Raw genomic sequence first — 25,377 nt, forward strand, 5'->3', positions numbered from 1 at the left:
TTCTCATTTTTTCGATACACATTCCATTCTCATAATAGTATATATCTCATTTCGCATATTTCAACATTTCTCAATAAAACATAATTCATCATTTCATATCTTTCAAATCCCAAAACATCACAATTCAGTAAGACTCATATGCTACACAATTTTATCTGATATTCGTATCATAATATATACAATTAAAATATCAAATCACCATTTTCACATATTTATCCAATCCATAATTTCTAAAATACTACTATAATTTATTTCCCTTACTTGGCTTACTGAGAGGTCCACTACCACCCTAAATCCTACGAACCACAGCGTTCGCAGTTCAAAAGCCTAAAATTCAAATTTCCCCAAATTAGTCAACTCAACCTCCAAAATATTATCATTTAATATTCCTTAGGCCCCAAATACTCCAATTTAACAATAAAACCAATATTTAACACCCTTACCTCAGTTTTGGAGTGGTGCCCCGGAACTCCAAATTGAAAATCTGCTCCAATTAAGTTGCAGAGAATCTTCTCACGAACCTCGTGGTATCTTCTGATAGTCAATTTGGGCTAAGGTCGGAGCGAAATCGTAGAGAGATGGGAGAGAGAGTCGTAGGTTTTAGAAAGAGAGAGGGAGGATTTGTTTAATTAAAACAATGAAGCTCGCGGCCCCCTTTAAAATCTTCACTGCAGACTATTTTCTCTGGCTCTCAGAAAACCATCGCCGGTTTTCTCTTTTACCGGCCCAATTTTTATTGTTTACCCACTTACCCGGCTGCGGTAAAACCATATAACCGTTGACGGTTTTCTTAATGCTCCAAAAAACCGTAGCCGGTTTTCTCGTCACCAACCCATTTTCCATCATTTTCTTATTTATTCTCAATATTATATTTTATGGGTCTCTACACAATCCCCATTCCCTCCAATGCTGGCAAGATGAGGATACTCACCAAAAAACTCTGAACTCAAAAGTTGGCAATGATTAACTTCATCAACAAGGCATCACTGTGTGGTCTCCAAAGTTGGCAATGAGGGATTTCCCTACCCTGCTTTAGGCTTCTCGGATGGTGGTGGGACCTCCGGAGTTCGGAAGACCTACCAAAATTTTCTTGGATGAGCTACCCTCACCTCCATAAGCCCCACCCCTACAAAATGACCGCAACTCCTCAATCCAATGGCTCATCATGAGGGGGTTTTGGATCTCACTTCTCCTATCACTTATTCCCTCAAGTGGATGCATCCCTCTATATCATGCCCATGATCTCCATGGAAACAACAAAACATGAACCTGACTCTTTGCTGAGGTGGGTGATCTCAAGGGGGCTGGCCACTTGAAACCATGGTTTTAAATCGGGGTAGCGGGTAGCGTAACGTAACGTAACGGTAACGGGTATAACGGGAAGCGGGAGTAGTGGATGTTACATAATGGGTAGTGGGTGTAACGGCCGTGAATTTTTTTGAAGCACACACAACCTTGTGCATATTAGCACACTTGCATGTTTTAAGCTTTTAGCCCTTCTGAGAAAGAGTTTTAGTGTATTTTGGATCCTTTAGTTCGAGTAACTAAGTTTTTTGGTAAGGATAACAAGTTTACATTTGTTTTAAATTACCATTGATAGAAAAATTACGCGTGCACGTATTTATACTTCTCATTATTCTTATCTCTGATAAATTCTAATGTGTGCTAAATTAATTAATAAAACAAAATACATTATACACTCTATTAATCTATTAGACACATAAAACATACGAATAATGCAAATATAAAATAGTTAGAAAAGAAAGAAGGTTGAAGCTGAATATAGAACATAAATATCACATTACTAATATTTTCCTAAGTATTTTTCAAATTGTTAATTAATGCATCTCTTGTGAGTATTTAAAGAAATAGTAAATTTTATATCATTGTCATATTCATTATAATCTTTTCCCCCTCTCGCCATATGGTATATTGAGAATGATTTATGAATGAGAGGGAAAAAGTGAGAATAAAAAGTAAAAAATAAAATAAATTTTTTGATGTAACAGTCTTGTAGCGGTTACGTAAAAGCCGTAGCGGCCTTTACATAACAGTGTCAATCCATAACGACCGCTACAACAGTGAGATTTCACGGTGTGTAACGGTATCAGTAACCCCAAAAACCGTTATGTAATGGTCGCGGCCTTTATTTAAAACCATGCTTGAAACCATCCATGTCCTTGATACACCATGAGGGCTTGGCTACATGGTTTGCTTTCTAGGGTGTAGTAACTTACCCCTCTCACCTAGGGCGATCATCACAAGGTCTTTATTAACAACTCTTTTATTTCTTTTCTTGCTATCCTCATCTGCCACTTTGTTATATCCCCTCATCTTTGAACCACTATGCTCTCCTCGCTACAATCATTTCCTCTAGTACCTTGTGCTTCAACTTCAGCTACTCCATGCTGGTTAGGGCTTGCTTTCTGAAGGATTGCAAGATCTTTCATGGTGGCGACGAATGTTGAGAGCAACCTGAGTGATCCCAAAGTCTTATGTTCCTCACCTCCAAGGCTGCACTAGCAACATGCAATATGAAATAGTTAAAAGACTCCCCTCCTCTTGGACCAAACCCATTAGGCTAGCAAGGTCTTTGCAATACGTTTGTTGCGCACAAAGCAGATAGCAATAAGTTGACTTAGCCAATCAAATGTAGCTTCGTGCTATGATCCCAAGAACAAGTTGGACACTTCAGCATTGTCATGAAGGGCCAACAAATAATTGTATCAATAACATAAATGTGTCCAAATGATCCACTAAGTTGCTGCTTTTTGTTGTATCAGTATGACCCCACTTGAGGAACTTTGACATTGCTAGGTGTCATGGGTCAAATATTTCACACCTTTGTGAAAGGACTATGTGGTACTAGGTAAAGCCCTCTTGTTTAACAAGTCAGCCTAGCGTTTACGACAATTCACCATAAGCGGAAGCAATAAGCAACTTATGAAAGCAATGGCACTTACGCAGTAGATATTGAAGCAACGTAATTCATTATAAACATCTCTGTTAACAATGTGTGTCTAGCAAGGGAGGAAAGTAGGCTAAACACGTTGACAATAGCTTGTAAGTTTTACAAGTTGATGAACACTCACCCTCCCCTAAAGAGCTTTCCATGCTATTCTCACCTCCCCTAAAGAGCTTTCCATGCTATTCTCACTCTGGCACTAGAAAACATCAATATAATCGAGGAGTCATACTCCCCTTTTTAGCTTGTAGAAAAACTATTTCAGTAAAATAACTCCGCACTAGTATTTACATGATGGAAACCCATCCTAAGCACACGAGACAAGTCACAGGTGAGCATAATGCCTTGAACAAGCTCGGCTTAGGATGCTCCCTAACTTATGCGGTCGAAATCCTCCTAGACTTCATCTCTAGGTACACTTCAACTTTGTCAACAACGGTTGCATATCTTCCGCAGAAACCCAACTAATTTCTTTGTCACCGAGGCCTTTCCACTTCACTAAAAACTCCTACCGCTTTTTCCTTGAGGATGTGAACTCTCTATTTGCAAGGATGTCTTCAACGTCTCGTCGGCCGAGTTGCACTGTCTTCAATTATGCTCTAGTTATCTGAATTCTAATTGGATCTTCAATGTCAACGTTGAATGGCTTGAGGTAGCTGACGTGAAATAAAGATGCCTTTTCATCCAAGCCGGAGAATCAATTCTGTAGAGGCCTTCCTAAGTTTGGCCAAGATGAGGACTTGTCCTTCATATTTACAAAATAGTTTCCTATCATGTCCCCATAGTGACCTAATTTGTTCAGGATTGAGCTTAATAAGCACCAAGTCACCTGCGTTGAAGTGCTACAGTCTTCTCCCCTGATTTGCCCACTTCTTCATCCGCTTATAAGCTTTCTCCAGGTAGGCTCAATCAATTTTTACATTTTATCTCCATTCTTTGGTGAAGATGTACGCTTTGGGACTCTTTCCTCTGTACGGATCTTCCAATGTGAGAGATAACAGCGGCTGCTAGCCAGTAACAAGCTCAAAAGAACTCTTGTTGGTTTTCGAGTTCTTTTGGGCATTCAAACAAAACTGAGTCACATCAAGCAGTTGCACCCAATTCTTCTGGTTGACATTGACGAAATGACGCAAGTACTCTTCTAGTAGCCCATTGAATCTCTCCTTCTGTCAATTTGTCTGTCTGTCTATGGATGATAGCTCGAAGAGATGCTAATCTGTGAACCAAGGATTCTAAAAAGTTTTGTCCAAAACTTGCTGGTGAATCTTGAGTCTCAATCACTAACAATATCTTGGGGAACACCCCAATATTTCATAAAATTCTTAAAGAATAGTCGTGTCGTCTCCTCTTCCGAACAGTACTTCAATGCAGGTATAAACGTATCGTACTTCGAAAACTTGTCTATAGCCACAAGTATTGACCCTGCATCTCCTACTCTGGGGATGTTGGCGATGAAGTCCACTGAGACACTTTCCCACAGTCTAGATGGTACTACTGGTAGAGGTCTAACAGCTCTACAATCTTCTTCTGATCCATCTTGTCTTGTTGGCAGGTAAGACAAGTCCGATATAATCAACCACATCATCACGCATGTGCAGCCAATAATATCTCTACTTTAGAAATGCCAAAGTGTGCTGCCATCTTGGATGTCCGGCCCACATGGTATCATAACACTCTCTCAACAATGTCTTCCTCAGATCTCCAACTCATGGTACAAAGAGCCGACTACCATAGGCCATCAACAATTTGTATTTCGTTCAGAACTGACGTGTTTTCCCCTCTTTTCGTCAGCTTCTTGAGATTCTACGCAACTAGATCTTTGGCTAAATTCTCCCTTATGCACTCCTGCATCGTCATGGTAATGGTACTCACTGTAAAACGTGTTACCATCTTTAAGGCCACCAGCTTGGCCTTCCTACACAATTCATCAGCAACTTTATTTAGGCGCCCTGCCTTGTGCTCAAATGAGAAATTAAATTCTGTCAAGAATTCTTGCCACCGGCCTTACTTGGGTGTCAACTTCGGCTATGTGAAGTAGCTAACACCGGAGTTATCCGTTTTCACCACAAATATTAACCCAAGTAATGTTGCCACACATGGAGACAATGTACCACCACTAGCATCTCCTTCTCCCTCTTGGGCGCTTGGCGTAAACCATTACCTTTTCTCCTTAAGATTAACTTACCAGAGCGTGCAGCGTTCACCCTGCCTACCCTTTGGCGCTTGGCATGACACCCTACCTACCCCTCATCGGCGCTCGGCATGACACCCTACATACTCTCCTGAACACTTGGCATAAACCATTACCCTTTCTCCGCAATGTTAACTTGTCAGAGAGTACAGCGTTCACCCTACCTACTTTTTGGCGCTTGGCGTGAACCATTACCCTTTCTCTATAGTGTGGTGGAAGTCCTCTGAAAACTCCACCATCAAACTTTGTTGATCTCTTTGGGATCCCTCCATATCATCAACACGTTCCATCAGTTGGGCCCTTCAGCCACTTTGTTGGCTAACGAATCAGCCTATGCTTCTAGCACATTAATTTTCTAGGCATCGGTCAACATGATCACTTACCAAAGCTTTAGCAATCCCACAACAAAGGCAAATGAATTCACGTAGCAACAAACCGAGCTCTGATACCAACTGTCACAGATCGAATATTTCACACCTTTGTGAAAGGACCTTGCGGCGCTAGCCAAAGCCCTCTTGTTTAACTAGCCAGCCTAGCATTAACCACAATTCAACAACAAAACACTTTTGTTGTCATTCAAGCAAATATAAGCGGAAACAATAAGCAACTTATGAAAGCAATGGCACTTAAGCAGTAAACATTGAAGTAACATAATTCATTATCAACACCTTCGCTAATAATGTGTCTAATGAGGGGGGCTAAATACGTTAGACAATAGCTAGTAGTTTTACAAGTTGATGAACACTCACCCTCCCCTAAAGAGTTATCTATGTTATTCTCACTCTGGCACTAGGAGACATCAATATGACCAAGGAGCCACACTCCCCTTTTTAGCCTAAGAAAAAAATATCTCCAAAAAATAACTCTACACTAATTTTTACATGATGGAAACACATCCCAAGCGCACGAGGCAATCAGTCACAAGGAAGCATAATGCCTTGAACAAGCTCGGCTCATGACGTAGGCAATAAGGCCATCACCACTTACTAGCTAAATGGCAAATTTTTTTTTTTTTTATAATAAAAGAAGTATATTAAATAGGGGGAAAAAAGGAGGTTCAACATGTGGGGACAAGGAGTACATCAAAAAACAAAAAAAGCAAAAAATGAAAAATGAAAAAATTGAAAACCACAAAATGTAACTAGAAAAAATTAACCAAGGAAACCCCTTTTCAAACCCTTCCCTCATAATTTACCAAACTCTTCAAATTCACTAATTCCCTTTGACCCTTCAACTTTCAACTTTTACCACCATGCAAGCATACTTCATTTCCCCCAATATCACTCTACTTTAAATCCATTTTATCCAAATTATCTTGAGCTTCTAAGTCCTTCTTGGGACTTTCCTCCCCGGGAGTAGGCACTATCTCATCCCTACTTGAAATTGTTGATTAAACCATCATTATCAAAAATACACACTCACCTGTAGGTGCGACATCAGGAAAGTGGCGGTTGCATAGTAACTTGCTCCCTTAACTTCTTTTTGAGCTAAGAGATATGAAAAACTAGATATAACTAAGAGCGTGTCAGTAAGTCAAGACGATAAGCAACAAGTCCCATACGTTTTAGGATCTTATAAGCCACGTAGATATGAAGAGACAACTTAATTAAAGAACAAACAGTCACAAATATCTGTCTATAGGGTTGTAGCATGAGAAATACCCAATCTCCCATTGAGAATTCCCTTTCACTATGCTGCTTGTCAGCTTGCTATTTCATACGAGCTTGAGCTACAACAAGATTTTCCTTGAGGAGATGAAGCACTTTGTCTTGATCATGTAACTCCTTTTCAGTTTAATCAACTTTGGATAATCCAATTGAATACCCGGCAAGAACAAGAGGAGCTCAGCCATAAACAGTCTTGAACGGAGTTATTTTGATGGATGGGAGCCATCACACCCAATCCTTTGATTTGTCACTAGCAAAGTAATGAACATAAGTCTCCAAGCACCTATCCACAACTTCAGTTTGCTCATCTGATAGTGGATGATATGCAATGCTCATATTCAATTGTGTTCCTTGCAAACAGGAAAGCTCCTTCCAAAAATTGCTGGTAAAGACGTTGTCATGATCACCTACAATAGACTGAGGAATCCCATGCAACTTGACAATATTCTCAACAAAAGTACAAGCAATATTTATAGGAGTATAAGAGTGAGTTATGGCACAAAAGTCAACATATTTTGCAAGACGGTCCACAACAACAAAAATAGTAGACTTACCATCAGAAGATGGTGGTCCCTTAATGAAATCCATGGAGATATTAGTCAAAGCATCTTCTAGAATAGGAAGAGGTTGTAGAAAGCATGGGCTCGCCATGGTTTCCCCTTTCTATTGTAGACAAACATCACATTCTGCCACAAATTTTTTGATTTCACCCTCCATTCCCTTTCAATAAAATTCTTGAGAAATTTGCTTATAGCTTCTAAGAAAACCAAAGTGACCAGCCAGTGATGCATGTAATTCTTGCAGTATGGTTTTCTTGTGGGCTGAATTAGGCACTAATAAAATACTTCCTTTATACAGCAAGTTAAAGAGTACCAAAGGTAAGGAGGGACTGAAGTTGGCTCTTTTTGCAACTTTTGGATAATACTTATAGTCTCTAGATTTGGCCACCATTCCTTCCTAATTTATTCAATAGTAGTATATGCAGGTATAGAAATAGCTATAAGTTCAACTTGTTCAAGAAGTCGTGAGAGTGCATTTGCCACTACATTCTCAGTCCCTTTCTTGTAAATAATCTTATAGTCATAGCCCAACAATTTAGTGACCCACTTTTGTTGTTCCATGGAAGAGATTCACTGCTCCAAAAACTACTTCAAACTCAAGTGATCAATTCGAATTTGGTAATGTCAACTGTTAAATATGCCTCCATTTCATAACTGCATGTACTATGACTAACATCTCTTTGTCATAAACAAACATGTCGATATGGCATGGAGAAAGAGCCTTACTAGTAAAAGCAATTGGCCATGTCTTACATTAAAACTACACCAATGCCAACTCCTAGAGCATCAAACTCAATGATAAAGACTTTGTTGAAATCTAGCAAGGTAAGAACTGGTGTGGTGGATATTGCATGCTTAAGCTTGGCAAAGGCTTGTTCAAATTCCTCACTCCATTTGAATGCATCCTTTTTCAGTAGAGCGGTCAATGGAGCGCTAATCTTTTTGAAACCCTTGACAAACTTATGGTAGTAACTAGTTAACCACAAAAACTCTTGCAACATATTCATTGTTTGTGGAATAGGTCAGTCTATCATCACTTATATTTTAGAAGGGTCAACTGAAACCAAGGACTTAAATTTCGATTTGGATGGAAATTTTGATGGTCTCAATTTACGGAAATTTCGATTTCGATTTAAAGAAATTACGGAAATTTATAGTAAATGATGGAAATTTACAATAAAACTTTACGAAATATTAGAATAGATGATTATGCTTAATATGGTATCAAAATACATTAAAAAAAATGCATATATGACAAGTTTCTAGTGTGTAAGATATTAAACAGCATATCGCGAAACAAACTATGAATTGAAGAACATTCAAATGATTATAAAGTTTTGAAGCTATTCCTTTAAGATTAAGGCAACAAATTATCATTAAAACAACTACATTTTCAATAAAAATTATACATTTAATGATCTAATACCACATGGACTTTCTTGGTGGCTCAAAGTCATCTCTCCTATCCCTATCATTAGGATTTCAAGATGACATTTATTGTTTACAATAATCACTCCATGTCATATAATTTCCAAAATATTGAGTATAGGTGTACATGTGTTGTTCATACTCCTCCGTAATCATCTGGTTCATGGCAATTTCTACTCGGCCAGAAGATCTTCGTGTGCTAGGATTTCTTTTTGCAGGTTCTACTTGTTGTGTATGTCCATAGGATTGTTTTGCATTTGCATACTGGTCATACTCATAACCATATTCTTGGCCTATTTGTCCATACCCATAGACATGTGGTTGCCAATTTTCATATTGTTGTGCCTGCTCATTTGCATATGAAAACGGTTGGCCATATGTAGATTGTGAGGAGCTGTTCTGTGTAGATTCATAACCACCATAACTATTAGAGTCATGCTCTGTTCCTATACTCATAGATTCCATGCTAAGGGAAAAGGTATCCTCTTCTATTTGATGCGTCTTCCCTTTTCCTTTTCTGGACGTGTTTCTCTTTGTGGACCCTCATCTTCTAGTTGGGAAGAACGTGTATATTCCACTTCTGGTTTATAATCTTGTCATCCTTCATTTCCTCCATAGTCCCCACCATCACCACCTTGCCCACTGCTACCGCCGGGGTTAAATCCGTCACCATCAGCATCATTGTCGTCATTATCATCATCACCACCAAAGGGCATAGTGGATGAAGTTTCATATCTAGATCCAAGATTCATTTGTGAATCATCACTACAAGATATTACTTCTTCTACCATTACCTGATTAACATCAATGCCAAAGTCATCTTGTGCATGCTTGGCCACTTGTGGATGGGGACCTCCGTCTCGTTCATCAAGATGGGATGGCCTAATCCATTGAAAAAGTGGATACTCATCCTCATCACCCAATTCAACTGATATGTCAAGAACGTCCAGGGAATCATGTTCAGCCACTTTGTCCATTTCAGCCTCCATATCTTTTAATTGAAGCTTCATGTTGTAATAACAAAAAACAAGCTGCTGAAGTCTGGTGTAGGCTAGTTTATTTCTTTGCTTTGTGTGAATGAGTGCAAATGTGCTCCAATTTCGTTCACAAGCTGATGAAGATGCGGTTTGTGACAAAATACGCAATGCTAGCTTTCTTAGGATTGGAATACTTGATCCATACATCATCCATCAATTAGTTGTGCAAGATGTTTTAAGAACACAAGTTAGTACTTAGTAGATTGTACTTGAAGTTTGTAACTTTGTATTGTACATTTATATATAAATACTTCTTAGGTGCCATGGTTGCCCTAGCTGCTTTTAGCAACTGCTTCCCCAAAGCTTATTTTAGCATCTCTAAATATAATAATCTAAAAAAAAATATTGTAATTGAATAATTAAACATGGATTAAGACTTATTTTATTTAAATTTTATTTTAAAAATATACCTCATTTCCAATTTGATCCAAGCCCGAAAAATGTGGCTAAAAGGTGTTAAAAACTTTGTAAACTGCATCACGAAAATAAGGATCTTCCCCAACACCTTCTTTGTATTGACATTTTGGATTTAAGAAATAAGTTGTCAATCAAATAAAGTAAAATATAAATATGTAATAAGTATTTTGATATATGAATTTCTTGAAATTTATAAATATTTTATACCTGCTGCATGAAGAGGATGCTCAAGGGTTCTTTCCCACCGGTCATTGATGACTTTGAGATCCCATCTTGCACTTCTTGCACCTATTTCAATGGCCTCTTTCATCACCCTTATTGCTTCAAACACAACTCCTAATGTTGGTCACACTTCACTATCAACTATATGCAATACTCGATATATAGGCTCATAAATGTTACAAACTTTTGCCACTCTATCCCAAAATTGATGGTTAAGAACTGTACTTTCAGTTTCTCTACCCATTTTTGTTCGACTAAGAGCATGCTCAGCCCATTCATCAGATGTGAATAGAGATTTTAAACCAACTCTTTGTTTTTGTAGGCTATCAAGTGCAATGTAGTTTGTAGCAAATCGTGTGGCCCCTGGACGCACAAAATCCCCTTGACAGTGCTCCCTCATTTTAGCAAGCAACCATCCATGATTATATATAAAATTAGTGATCTGTCTCCCCTGCAAGATCACTATGCTTATTGCCTCTCCTTTTCCGATCTCTTCAAAAATGAGATCAATACAATGGGCAGTGCAAGGAGTCCAATACAAGTTGAATTTTTTCATTAATTTTAGACCCGCTTTCTTGTAGGCACTACCATTATTGGTCACCACTTGGACAACATGTTGCTTACCTACCTCTTGCACAACATGTTTTAATAGGGAATATATGTATTCATGGTCTTTTATTTTTTCAGAAGCATCTACCGACTTTAGAAAAATCATGCTTCCTTTCGAGCAAACCATGAAATTTATGATGGATAATTTTGTAGGGTCTGTCCATCCATCCACATTACAGTGCAACCATACGTGGCCCACTTTTTCTTCACTTCTTTTACGTGGCCTTTCATTTCTTTTACCTCTAAATCAAGATATTTTGTTCTGATTTCATAGGATGTCGGTGGATCGACTCCCGTTCCAGCTGATTGGCAACCCCATACCATGTTTTTAAAATGAGGTGATTTTGCCTTCTCAGGTGGAACATTATCATATATAAAAAACTTTGAAATCAATTCATTTCTTCTTTTATTTTACCTCTTTTGAATAAATTTTTCAAGTTTCTTTGTTTTGCTGCATCTGACTTGAAATATTGAGAAGGCTTTGAAATATATGGCTCTATTTCTAGCTCTCTCACACTTTGAGATCGCCTCATCGAAGGTTGCCCTGCACTACTACCAACTCCTGAACTGCCTCTTTGTTGGCTACCTGCAAACCTACGAGATTGGTCTCTTTCCCATTCCGTCTGTTTTGAAGCATAGAATGTTTGACAATATGCAAACCTTTCATAGGAAGAAATGTCAAGCGAGTATGCAATATCGTCAACATCATCAACTTCATCAATTTGTTGTGATTGCATTAAGTTCCCACGCAATTCATTTTTTATTTGATCCATTCTTTCTATTTTTTTGGCCTTAGCTGTTGTTTTTCTTTCTAAAACAATTCTCATTTCCTACTTAACTTCTAGAGGTACTTTGTCGCAGAATTTTATATTATGCTGCGGGTCGTAATTTGCTAGGTGCATTTTTAATCTTGTTGCACCACCACTCTTCATTTGTATTCCGCAGTATTTGCAAATAAATCTATTCTTTACATTGGGCATCGGGTATCCATACTCCCATGCTAGATCTTGTTTTCTTCCTTCAGACATTTTTGTAGATAATTTTACTTTCCTACAAGGTAACAATGAATCAAAAATTAGGTGTTAAATTGGTCAACAATTTTAAAAGAAAATTATTTGAGATGTTTTATTATCAATATAATATTAATAAATAAGACAAACATTAAAATATTAAATTAAATTTACAAAAATTAATGATAATGTACAAAATTACCAATAAATTATGGGAATTAAATTAGTCAAATAAATGAAATAATTTAAACTATATTAAGCTAATAAGTACTTTGATTTATTTAATTACTAGGCTATAATGATTAGGTGTTAAATTACTCTAAATTTGTAAAAAAAAAAAAAAAAATTTATTTGGATGTTACTCTACAATTTTAAAATAAAAATACTTAGATGCTAAATAAAGATAAATTAATAACTAAGAGAAATATTAAATTATTAAATTAAAATTACAAAATGAATGATAATTTTTACAAAATTATTATTAAGTAATAAATTTTTAAAATGAATATATTTAAATAAATGAAATAATTTATTAATTTATACTATAATAAGACAATAATAGTAAATTATTCTAATTTTATTTAGTTACTAAATTTACTAGTTATTAACTAATTATTTACTATACTAACTTATTATTTACTATATTAGCAAAGTAGTAAGTAGTAACATTAACTGATTAAGGGGTAAATAGTAAATGGGAGAGGAGGGCATTGCTCTAAATATATTGGGGGCAAGGGAGATTTTGAGTAAATAAAAAAAATTTAAAGTTAAAACATGTTATTTAAAATATAAACCAACCTTTAGTTTGCAGCCCTTTTATTTCGTGGAGCTACAGCTGCTCGTGGAGGGAGGGGCAACAATGGCTCTGGACTCTCGTCCCTTGTCTCTCGTCACTCTTCTCTCAGTTTCTTGCTCACAGCTCTGCGAGAGCCTCAGCAAAAAGGAAGATTGCAGGCTAGAGTTCTTGCGGCTGGCTGCGACTGTGTGTGACAACGTTGGAGGTGGAGGATGAAGCCAAAGGCTAGAGGCAGAGGCTCGAAGGGTCAGAGTAGGAGGGGATTCGAAGGCTAGGGCTTTTCAGAGTTTGAACTTCAAAGGTGGAGGCAGGAGGCAGCAGAAAATTTGGAATCTAGGGTTTCTTTTTTGAAGTTTGAAGATGGAAGAAGAAGGCTTTGAGAGTTTGAGGAATGTATCCGAATGCTGTATGATGTTAATTTATACAAATAAATTGTGCAGTGGTAGCCATGGAATTATTGGGTTAAATGATGGATCTGCAGAGTATCTCTACGAAATTTTTGTTTTTCACCGTATACGCTCACGGGTTGCACAACATGCACAATCACGTGGGAAAAGCAAAAAAAAAAATCTGAGAATACTCATAACAGTGCTGAAATTCCTCCCTCTAATTTTTTTTTTCCACATGATTTCCAAAAAATTTCAAAAGAGCAGCGGAAATTTTCGAAATTTCAAACGAAATTTGTCGAAAGCTTGAAATTTCGATTGAATTTTTTTAAAATCGAATTTGTCTTTCAATTTCCTTTCAGGACCCCTCGAAATTTGAAATTTCAGTCGAAATTTCGACATTTCGACCGAAATTTAAGTCCTTGACTGAAACACCTTCTTCGGAAAAAAATATGCCCAAGGTATTTCACATGTGATCGAGCAAAACTACATTTAGATTTCTTGACGAATAGATGATGCTCACGAAGAATGGCGAGTACAATTTGCAAATGACCTAAATGATCTTCAAGAGATGAGCAATGTCATCAAAAAATACAAGAAAAATCTTATGTAGGTAAGGTCAGAAAATGTCATTCATGAGATTGTGGAAGGTTGAAGGTGCATTGGTTAACCCAAAAGGAATAACCAAGAACTCGTAATGGTCATCATGAGTTCTAAATGCAGTCTTCTAAAAGTCATCCATTTGTACCCACATCTAGTGATAGTTTAATCTCAAGTCGAGTTTGGTGAATTGTTGGGCACCTCCTAACTCATTTAACAATTCATCCACAATAGGGATAGGATATTTATCCTTCACATATTCTTGTTCAGTGCTCAATAGTCAATACACATCCGCCAATAGCCATCCTTCTTCTTCATCAATAAGATAGGAGAAGAATATGGACTGACACTGGGTTGAATTATGCCCACATCTATCATTTCTTTCACTTATTTTCTATTTCAATATTCTGAAAATAAGGATATCAATAAGGGTGGACATTAGTATGGATACTACCTGGCAATAGAGGAATATAGTGATCATGTGTTTGCTAAGGTGGCAATCCTCGTGGCTCTGCAAATAGGTTAAAAAATTTTGAAATAAAAGAGTCCAGCCCTTCATCCTAGCCAGATTGATGTTGCAACTTTGGTGCTCAAAGTTGTACCAAGCAACCATGTCGCTCCTTTTTAAGGAGCTTCTCTATACGATGGATTGAAACTATAATGACACTACCACAACATTTGCCTTTAAGAGTCACTCTTTGACCATTCACGACAAACTTCATAACCAGTTTAGAGATATTCCACGCTATATCACCTAAGTTCCTTAACCATTCAATACCCAAACCCACTTCATAGTCTTCAAGTGGCAGCAAAAAGAAATCAACATACAAGCCATAGTTTTGCATAATAAGTTTTAACCTTCGGACGCTTGCTCTAAAATGTCAAGGTCCTTCCATCAATAACCTTCACAACAAACTTTTCACATTGCTCCACAGGATAGGCTAGTTGTTTAGCAATTTTAGTGTCCATGAAATTATTAGCATTACCATATCAATTAAGATAGTAACAGGTTGGCATTTTAGGAAGCCACTAATTTTCATGGTTTGAGGATTAGCATAACCAACTAAAGCATGAATTGAAGAAGTGATAGATTCATCATTATCATCATATTCCATACCTTCTTTATCAAAATAAGGGGGGGTCATCCTCAGCCTCTTATGGCTCCTCCACTGGTTCAATCATCAACAGTCATCCCTTTTTGCAACGGTGCCCTCTATGTCACTTTTCATCACAATGTCAGCACAAACCTCTTGTCATTCTCTCTTTCAGCTCCTCCTGAGTCAATCGTTTGGCAAGAAGATTGCAAGGAGCAAGTGGTGTGATGGTGCTATTGACATTTTGCTTACTAATGATCTTGTTGGAGTGATGTCATTCTTCTCCCAACTTCTTTTCTTCTAACTATGCAGAGGAAATTGCAGTAGTCATAGTTCGCGGCCGACGCACTTTGACCTCATGCCAAATTTTAGGTAGGAGACCTTCAATAAAAGTATCAACAAGTTGGCTTTCATTCCAACTGCTCAAATCGTGTCTGGTACTCAAAGATAGTGCTAGTTTGGTGTATTTTAGCAAGCTCTCCACTGACATTCTCATATCTAGTGGACCCAAATCGAACAAGTAATCTAGAAACAAATTCTTCCCTTAAAAGCACTCCATAACAAGCTTCAAATCAGTCATACCATTGAATAGCATCGCCATCCATCGCCATCCAGACTAATAGAAGCAATCTCAATTTTAGATGTTTCTAAAAACCCAACTGGAAAGGTCATCACTATCCCACCAAGGAAATTCCACCTTCATACGAGAAGAACCACAATCACGCTCTCCTTGGTAAACCTCCTTCGTGCACATATGGCAGCTCCCTATGGTTAGCTGATGTAGAGGCATCATCTGCTCTCTCTTTGTTGGAAAATATAACGAGTAGTTTAAAGAGCAATGCTTGGATCTCTTCAATTAAGACTTAAACATATTGCTAAGTTCAGCCTTTAGCCAAGCTTCTATTTGGGACTGCTGAATTTTCTGAGGCCATTGAGTATGATTGAAGATCAAGATTTCCAAGATCTTGCTTTTGTTGGTAGGTTACGACATCCACTAGAACGTTGGCTCTGATACCAAATGATAGGACCCTAAGGTTTTATCATGGAGAAATTGTGGAAATTTTAAGAAGGGAAAATCGTAAAAGAAAATAGGAATTGATCACTTAGAGGGAAATCTACCTCCAAATTAGCTAAAGGCTATGAATTATGTTATTACTTGGATGGAAAAGCCTCGTAGGGTTACATAAATATAGGATAGGGAAACTTACTCCTACTAGGAACGTAAAATATCCCAATCCAAGTCCTTATGGACTCAATCCCAATTGAATTGGGAATCCTAACACATTAAATAAAAATGCCAACATTAAATAATCCTAACATTAAATAGAATTCATTGGGAACCATAATATTTTAATTAGAAATCCCAATTGATTTCGGAATCCTATCATTAAATAGAAAATCTCAATTCATTAGGTAATCCTAACAAGAAGCAAGAGGTGAGCGTAAAGAAAGAAGAATGCTTAGCCCTTCTAGCAATCTTTTATATGTAGATTGGTTAGGTTTAGCCCCCTGGTGCCACCAACATCCTCCCTCTTCATCATTAGACAATTAGGGGGTTCGTCAATTATTAGCCCTCTGGTTACAGTGTTACACCACATGGCTTCCCTGAGATTCCTTTACTACTCAAGGCCATCATTGCTTGTGTTGTGTGGCAAACAAAAAGATGAGAAGAGCCTAGGCCCCCTAATGTAACCCCCCGAGGGCTTCTTTACTAGAGAGTAGCCTACTGCCCCAAGTGCTGACGTGAGGTGTAAAATGAGCTAACTGAGCTGATGAAGCCACATGGAGGACACATGACGCTGCCAAGCTGACCCGATCACACAAGGGGCACATGATCCTGCCAAGCTGACATGGTTGCATGTGGTGGGGGGGGGGGGGGGCCAAGTTGACATCATTGCATGGGAGGCACATGATCCAATCAGGCCGACTTGGCTGTACAGGAGGAGAGGCGGAGCAAATGATCCAACAAAGCTAACCTTGTTTCTTTATAATAAGTAGTGCTCTTCTTCTCCCTCCCCCAACCAAAACAAAAATTCGCATCTTCCCCTCAAATACGAGCCCAGTTTTCCTGCAAATTTCCAGATTATAAGATTTTTTTATGATGATCTGCCATCATTTTATGATAGCTGTGCATTTGTCCAATTTCATCAATGTTTTTTGTGTAATACAATTTTTTGATAATATATTTTCAATGTTCTCTGCTTTGATGACAAAAGAGAAGCCCTGCACATCAGAATGATCTAACAGTATTGTAATAAACCAGTACAGTTCTTTATTTTATTTTTTTCGCCCTACCAAAAGATTAGAACAGGTGATAACTGTTGCCTGTTAGTATGCTTATGCTCACCTGAAGATCTGCACAGATACCATCAAGAACTTCTTCAGTCATTCTGTCACAGAAAAGGATTCCCTGCAAATTTATAAGCAATTAAGAAACAAATATCATAGGGTAAGGGATAAAAATTATCAACATCTCAAGTACACATAGCATCAGCCAAACTGCCTGCCTATTTATTAAAGCTTTTTCCAAGTTATTTTTGACAATAGATGCACATGTATGTCACTGCACTAAAGGGCAAGAGGAAATGTGAAAGTACAAAAAAAAACTGTGTTTTAACTACAAAATGAATGTGCCAACTTTAGTCCATTTGTTCTTACACAGCTCTCATGTCAATTAGAGAATAAATGATGATAGATAAAATAGGAATGTCTGCACTTGGAAACCACTAAATCTAGAACTATTTAGATAACTTATCCCTCATTGTATTAGTAGCATGTGCAAGATTTGTTTACGTTGTGACTCAAGGAAAAATAAACAGCATTATTTAAAAGTGCTACAATTTCTAGTACTTTCAAAAATCAGTAAAAACTCAAATGAAGGGCAAGACGGGATTTCTTTCTCCTTCCTTTTATCATGGTTGATTGGGCCAATTATTTAAGAAGATAGCAATATTTGTTTCGCTCAAAGAATTTTTATTCTTTTAGGTTTCCATATGTGAGAAGAGAACATGTAATTTTAGTAATTATGTGGTGTGATTGGAGGTATTTTTGAGATTTTTTTATATTTTATTATTAATAACTTAATATATGAGGGTAGACCTGGAAACTGGCATCTGACTTTTCTCTCTTCTTTTCCTCCTCTTCTTCTCGTCTCCATATCTAACTTTACGACATAGAATCAGGGCACTGATCTCCCCCAAATCTGATTTAACCGAGTTGTTTTTGGACATCCTATTTTTCATTTTTTTTCATCTCTCCTGGAATCAGTTCTCAAATGATTGTTTGTTTGGTTTAGGAGTAGTTTAGGGACACTTCCTCTCAGTTAGGCTATGCAACATCCTTGGTTGAATGCTATGTGTGTTCATGGTGGTTTGCTGATGTGAAGTCAGTCAGTATCACATACTGTTTCTGATATGCGGCTGTTATTGTTCTGATGTTCCACCGGCTAGTTGTGGCACGATGCGCTGTTTTGATGCTGTGTTCGTGATTGATTGCTTCCAATCTTGTTTATTAAGTACATGTAACTGCTGCTAGGTTGTTTATTAAGTGCCCCTGGTGCTTTCCTGTGGTCTGCTCTGGTGTGGTCAAGTAATTTCTCCTATTGTAAATTCAATTCTGTGGTATAGCCCTCTCTTGAAGTTCAGAAAGTGTTCTGTGCTAGTGTAGGAACCCAAGGAGTAGGAACCCAAGAAACCTTCCTCAATTCCAAAATGATAGAAAAGTGGTTAGAAGTAGGCTACGTAAGAGGATTGAAAGGGATTAGGGAATCATCCTCCCACTTTGTGCAAAATAGGAATCTGTCAAGCCTACTTGCCACTGTTTTAGAACCTCCCACCGACCTCATAAAATTAGCATTATCTAAGGGGATATTTCTCAAATCATAATCCCTAATATGTGAATCAAAACTCTGCATAGTAGCAGACTAGCAATAACCCTATCACCCCCTTTCTTCTCTTGAGGAAACCTCACAACATTAAAATCACATCCCAGTATCCAATTAGGAGCACAAAAGCCAAACACATAGTAGAGCTCATCCCACAAAGAACTCCCTAGGTTGGTCTAGAAGGATTGTACACAGACGACACCCACCACTGGCCCTAGTCTTTCACTTGTACGGTTCTACCAAGACAAAAAAATAGAGAAAAGGCCTACTAGCTATCCACTCTAACAAAAGAGCATGTGTCCCACAACACCAAAATACCACCCACTAACCCCTTAAGAAGGCACAAAGGCCCAATCCTTGTTACATTCTTCCCAAATCCCTCTAAACCCCACATCAACATCCTCAAGCTTAGTCTCCTCAATAAAAACAATATCAAGAGAATATCTAAGTAAGACCTCTTTGATTAAACCCCTCTTTCTAAAGTCCCCTTGTCTTAACATTCCAACTTATAATTTTCATAATTTCACTCATTTCCCTCGCTTCCCAACTCCCTCCCCTATGGAATAACAATGTTTCCTCGAATAGCCAAGGCTTTATAGGATGGTCATACTCATCATGAAAGCTTCTTAAAAAAAAGGGCAGCCTGGTGCACAAAGCTCCCACATAAGTGGGGTCTAGAGAAGGGGCGGACCACAATGAAAGCTTATTGGAAGATAAAAATCAAACTCGTATATCTGGTCTTTTTTCAAATATGACCACAAGAAGGTCACCAAAGATGGCTCTAAGTCCTCTTCTCAAACTCCCTTCCATGATAGTTCATCCACAAATAGCACCACCTCAAATTGTGGTATACAAAATGTTAGACAACAAGGATGAAATTTAGATAGTGGACATGGCAGAGGCAGTGTTTCAAGACAAGGAGTTCATCGTTGCAATTCTTGCATTGCACAAAGTTGTTAAAATCTCCATGGCAAACCGACTTCGACCAACAAGTCACTTGATATGTTTAATTTCTATACAAGTTCTGTCATACTTTCACTCCTATTTTTATGCTAGTTGTGTTTAATTTTATTATTTATTAGAGTTTTGATTTATTTGTTTATTTTTGTTTAGGAATAAATAAATTAAAGGAGTCATGGGAATTAAGGAGGAAACTTTCCTTTTCAAATTCAAATTCCCTTCATCAAGAGTCCTTTTCAAACTCAAATTCCTCTCTTGAATTTCTTGAAACACCCTTCCGTATTTGGAGCATAACTTTTTTCTAGGGATCTCCAAAAAGGGTGATCTGGGTATCTACGGAAAGCCAAGAAAAAATCCCATAACTTTCATGTTAGCGATTTTCAAAGATGGAAAGATCTTGATAGAGAAAATCGTACATCAAGGCGGCAGCAGAAAAGGAGGCGATTTGGAGAATCTTGTTTTGGGGAGATAAAAAGGGAGGACGACCAGAGCTTTATAAAAGGAGGGGATTAGAAGCTAGGGAAAAAAGGGGGGATTTTCTTCACCACTAGAGGAGGAATTTGAAGCTTGGAAAAAAAGAAGATGATGAAGGCCGAATTGGAGTCATTGACAATTAAGATTTTCGATCTACATACAGTTTCCTTCTTACTTCTTTCATCTTCTCTTTATACAATTTGCATTATGAATTCTAGAATTATTATGGTTTTCTTTTTATTCTATTATGAGCTAATTGCTATTGCTAAGGCTACGATGTAACCTCTTCATGACAATTCCGAATCTTATTTCTATGTGATCATAATTTTATCATTCCTTTTGAGACATCATTGAGTTTAATGCTTTCAATTATCTGGCCAATAGTTGAGTGATTTGTTGTGCATGTTAATTTGAAAGATGATGCATGTAGTTTAGCTTCGTATTATGTATGCCATAAATCGAATGAAAAACACGAACGTACCAACATGATTTGTGCAGCTTTTATGTGAAATATTATTAATCTTAATGTACTCAAATGCTTTAAAATTCGCAGAGACATATCGCGGGTTATTGTATATTGGGTATTTCTAATTCTACTCAAGAGAGGGTCTTAGATAAGTTCGAATACTTTGCCGTCAAATAGAATGATAATTGATTTACTGCATGATTAGTATTTGGGATTGGATTGGTTAGGCGAGTCGGATGCCTAAGTGTTTTTTTCTTGGGTGAAATCTTCTTCATTTTAAGTATTTATTTAATTTAATTTTTTTTTTTTTTTTCATACTCAAAAGAAATGGTTCATGATCGCATAAATTGGCGGAAAAGGATTCATATAGCCGACCCCACCTATGGGTGATTAAGGCTTGGTTTTGTTGTTGTTGTATATTCAAAATCCACCACTTTTCTTGATTTTCAAATAATTTAGAATTAGAACAATTTCAATAGTTAATAGGTAAATAGTCCTCGTGGGTTCGACATCCTTCTTTATCAATATATTACTTGTTACAATTTTGTGCACTTGCGAATTTTCACAACAAGTTTCTGGCATCGTTTCCGGGGACTATTTATTTTCTATTACTTTTGATACCAACTAGTTCTAGGTTAATTTGATTTTTCTTTATCTTAGTATTAATTTTTAATTTTGTTTTAATTTTCTTTTTATTTGCAGGCTTCGCAAGTTGAGCATGAGAGGTACTCAAAGTTCGGATTTAGTACCTTTTGACCCTTAAATTGTACGCACCTTTCAACGTTTGACCAAGGAGAAGACGAAGGATTCCCAACCAAGAACGAAGCAATGGAAGATCAACTTGGAAACAGGACTTTGGGAGATTATGTTGTTCCCATGGTCACAGAAGCAACTTCTAGCATTAGACGACCTGCAATTCAAGCCAATAACTTTGATAGAAAGCCAGCTATTCTTCAGATGGTTGCCACAACGATGTAATTCAGTGGCATGCCACATGATGATCCAAATGCTCACATAGCTAATTTTCTAGAGTTATGTGATACTTTTAAACATAACGGAGTTTTTGATGATGCTATTAGATTGAGACTTTTCCCATTCTCCCTCCGAGACAAGGCAAAGGAATGGTTAAACTCGCTTCCACTGCAAACTATAGCTACATGGGACGATTTGACTAAAACTTTTCTAGCAAAGTTCTTTCCCCCAGCCAAAACCTTGAAGATGTGAAACAATATCACCACTTTTGTCCAAATTGATATGGAGTCACTTTATGAATCTTGGAAGAGATATAAAGAATTGCTTAGAAAGTGCCCACATCATGGACTTCCTGTTTGGATTCAAGTGCAAACCTTCTACAATGGTTTGCAGCCTACAACACGTAAAATGATTGATGCGGCAGCCGAAGGGACTTTGATGAAGAAATCACTGAAAGAAGCATATGAGTTAGTGGAGGAGATGGCAACCAACAATTACCACTGGCCAGCAGAACGAGTGACGTCTAAAATAACCCAGAGAGTTCACGAAATTGATTATTTTTCTGCTTTAGCTGCTCAAGTTTCAACTTTATCTAAGAAATTAGACAATATCAATGTTAGTGCCATTCAATCTACTAATATAATTTGTGAATTTTGTGCAGGGAATCATATGGGGGTAGATTGTCAAGTGGGAAATTCATTCGCCAACCATAGTTCGGAGCAAGCAAACTTTGTGTTGAATTACCAATGACAAAACAATTCTTATTCCAACACTTACAATCCCGAATGGCGAAACAACCCAAATTTCTTATGGAGCAACTCCCAAAATGTTTCCAAGCCTCCACCGAGATTTCAAAGTCAACAATAAGAGTAGAAGCTGAATATGGAGGAGGTAATGGCACAATTTATGGCCAAGGTGGATGCTAGATTTCAAGATCATGACATTGCTCTAAAAAACAATGAGAACACTATGCGGAGCATTGAAAGGACGGTTGGTCATTTGGCAAAATTAATGTCCGAAAGACCTCAAGGATCACTTCCAAGCACCACAAAAAATAACTAGAAAGAGTAAATGAAGGTTAGTACCTTTAAGAAGTGGAAGAGACCTTAATTTACAAGAGAGAGAAAAATTCCGGAAAAAAGGAGCAAACTGTGAGATCTGCAACACCCACATCCAAGGCTGTGGCACCCACCCCTGTCCCAAGCCAAAAAATGGTAAACTCGGGAAATCCTCCCGTTTCTTCTTCTCATACTACTCCTTATATTCCTCCTATACCTTTTCCTCAAAGACTTCATAAAAATAAGCTAGATAAACAATTTTCTAAGTTCCTTGATGTTTTTAAAAAGTTACATATTAACATTCCTTTTGCAAATGCCTTGGAACAAATGCCTAGCTATGTGAAGTTCATAAAGGAGATTCTATCAAACAAGAGGACATTAGGAGAGTATGAGACCGTGATGTTGACCAAAGAGTGCACCGCCATTTTGCAAAATAAGCTGCCACCAAAGCTTAAATATCCAAGGAGCTTTACTATTCCTTGCACCATTGGAAACTCTTATTTCGAAAAAGCTTTGTGTGATTTAGGTGCTAGCATAAATCTGATGCCCTTTTCTATTTTTAGGCAATTGGGGCTAGGAGAGGTCAAGGCCACTACCATTTCACTTCAATTGGCAAACCGGTCCATTAAACGACCAAGAGGCATAGTAGAGGATGTTCTTGTTAAAGTTGACAAGTTTATTTTCCCTGCAGATTTTATTGTTTTAGATATGGAGGAAGATCGAGAAGTCCCACTTATTCTTGGTCGACCATTCTTAGCCACGAAAATAACTCTCATAGATGTGCAACAAGGGAAACTAATACTACGTGTGCAAGATGAACAAGTTACATTTAATGTGTTTGAAGCAATGAAATATCCGTCAACAACCGCTACATGCTTCAACATAGATGTGATTGATGAACTTGTGGTAGACACTTTTGAAGAGAGTTATCCGAAGGAACCACTTGAGGCATGTCTTGTTCAATCCAGCACTACCGATTATGAGATTTCCAAGATAAGCAATTGTGCACACTAATTGGAAGCATCTCCGCCTTACTTGCCTAAAGAGAAGCCAAAAAACATAACACTGGGCCAAAGCACTATTCCACAAAAGCCATCCATTATTGAGGCCCCATCTTTAGAACTCAAACCTCTTCCTTCTCATCATAAATATGCGTATTTACATGATTCTTCTAAGCCCGTAATAATTTCTTCATCTTTGACAAGTCTTGAAGAAGAGAAGTTACTACGAGTTTTGAGAGCTCACAAGCAAGCTTTGGGATGGACTATAGCTGACTTAAGGGAATAAGCCCTCCACATTACATGCACATGATTTTAATGGAAGAGAATTATAAGCCTACAGTGCAACCAGAGAGGAGACTTAGTCTAAACTTGCAAGAAGTTGTAAAAAAAGTTCTTAAATTGTTGCATGTCGGAATTATTTACCCTATTTCTGATAGCTTATTGGTAAGTCCAGTGCAAGTAGTGCCCAAGAAGGGAGGAGTGACGGTGGTAGAGAATGAAAATAATGAACTCATCCCAACAAGAACGGTCACAGGTTGGAGAGTGTGCATAGACTACTATAAGCTCAACGATGCCACACGAAAAGATCACTTTCCACTCCTTATCATTGATCAAATGTTGGAACGACTTGCCGGTCATGCTTATTATTGTTTTCTATATGGATATGCAGCAGCACCAAAGAAGGTGTTCCCTACTCCAGACCTACCATTGCACTCATGCAACATTTTTAGGGAAGTTTACTTTCATCCTTTTATTTTTTTCATCTCTTTTAATTCTTCACATTAGGGACAATGTGTTCTTTAAGTTTGGGGGTAGGGGTAATTTATTATGGAGTATCTATTAATTTTATTATATTTATATATATATATATATATGTATATATATTTAAAAATTTTGAAAATCACAAAAATATTTTCTTTTCGTTTTGTTTTGGTTTTGGGTTGATGATCACAAGCCTGCTAAATTTGTATTGTTTTGTGCTTAATTCTTGTGTTTGCTTGATTTATTTGAATTCCTTTGAACACTTTTGCACAATACCATGATCAATAAGTTGCTTTGTTGGCTTAGAGTATATTTATGTGAATTAGATATTTTATAAGATTTCACGAAACTCTAGAACCTATTTGATAATCTCTCGAGGCAAAATCCTAGGCAGCACACCACTAGAGAAATGATCTAGGCCATCTTTGGAACGTTTGATCTATGCTAATTATCTATCTCTAGTCACCCCTTTGAGCCTTGAAGTCATTGGAGAAGAGAAAAAGTTTGTTAAAGAGTTAAAAGAGTTTGTTAAAGAGTTAAAAGAGCAAGAGCAAGTTTTGTTATTCTATTAAAAAAAAAAATTATAGTACAAATAATACAACCCGAATTACAAAAAAAAAATAAGTTTGGCGGTTGTGGAATCAGAAATATATATATATATATATATATATATATATATATATATAGATGAATAAATTGCTCATAATTTGCTCTGGGAAGTAAATGTAAATTTTTTTCTCTCTTCATTGGTGAAGCTTATGTTGAATTTTCTTGCTTTGAATTCCATACCATGTTTTTTTCTTTGCCATTACCCTATGC

The 25,377-nt window shown here is 37.3% G+C and overlaps 1 protein-coding gene across 3 annotated transcripts in view; it reads right to left on the minus strand.

Annotated features, from left to right (window-relative positions):
• The window catches only part of LOC131168475 (peptide deformylase 1B, chloroplastic/mitochondrial), an 89,307-nt gene that overhangs the window by 12,697 nt on the left and 51,233 nt on the right, over nucleotides 1-25,377 (minus strand). For all 3 annotated transcript variants that reach the window (XR_009140302.1, XR_009140303.1, XM_058127931.1), the window contains exon 5: nucleotides 17,330-17,392. Coding sequence is in view for 1 of the 3 variants with exons in the window: in XM_058127931.1 (XP_057983914.1) it covers nucleotides 17,330-17,392 (63 nt within the window). In the remaining 2 variants the exon portion in view is untranslated. The remainder of the gene's footprint in view (nucleotides 1-17,329; nucleotides 17,393-25,377) is intronic.

The sequence above is a fragment of the Malania oleifera genome, chromosome 11 (assembly GCF_029873635.1).
Source record: "Malania oleifera isolate guangnan ecotype guangnan chromosome 11, ASM2987363v1, whole genome shotgun sequence".
Classification (NCBI taxonomy): Eukaryota; Viridiplantae; Streptophyta; class Magnoliopsida; order Santalales; family Ximeniaceae; genus Malania; species Malania oleifera.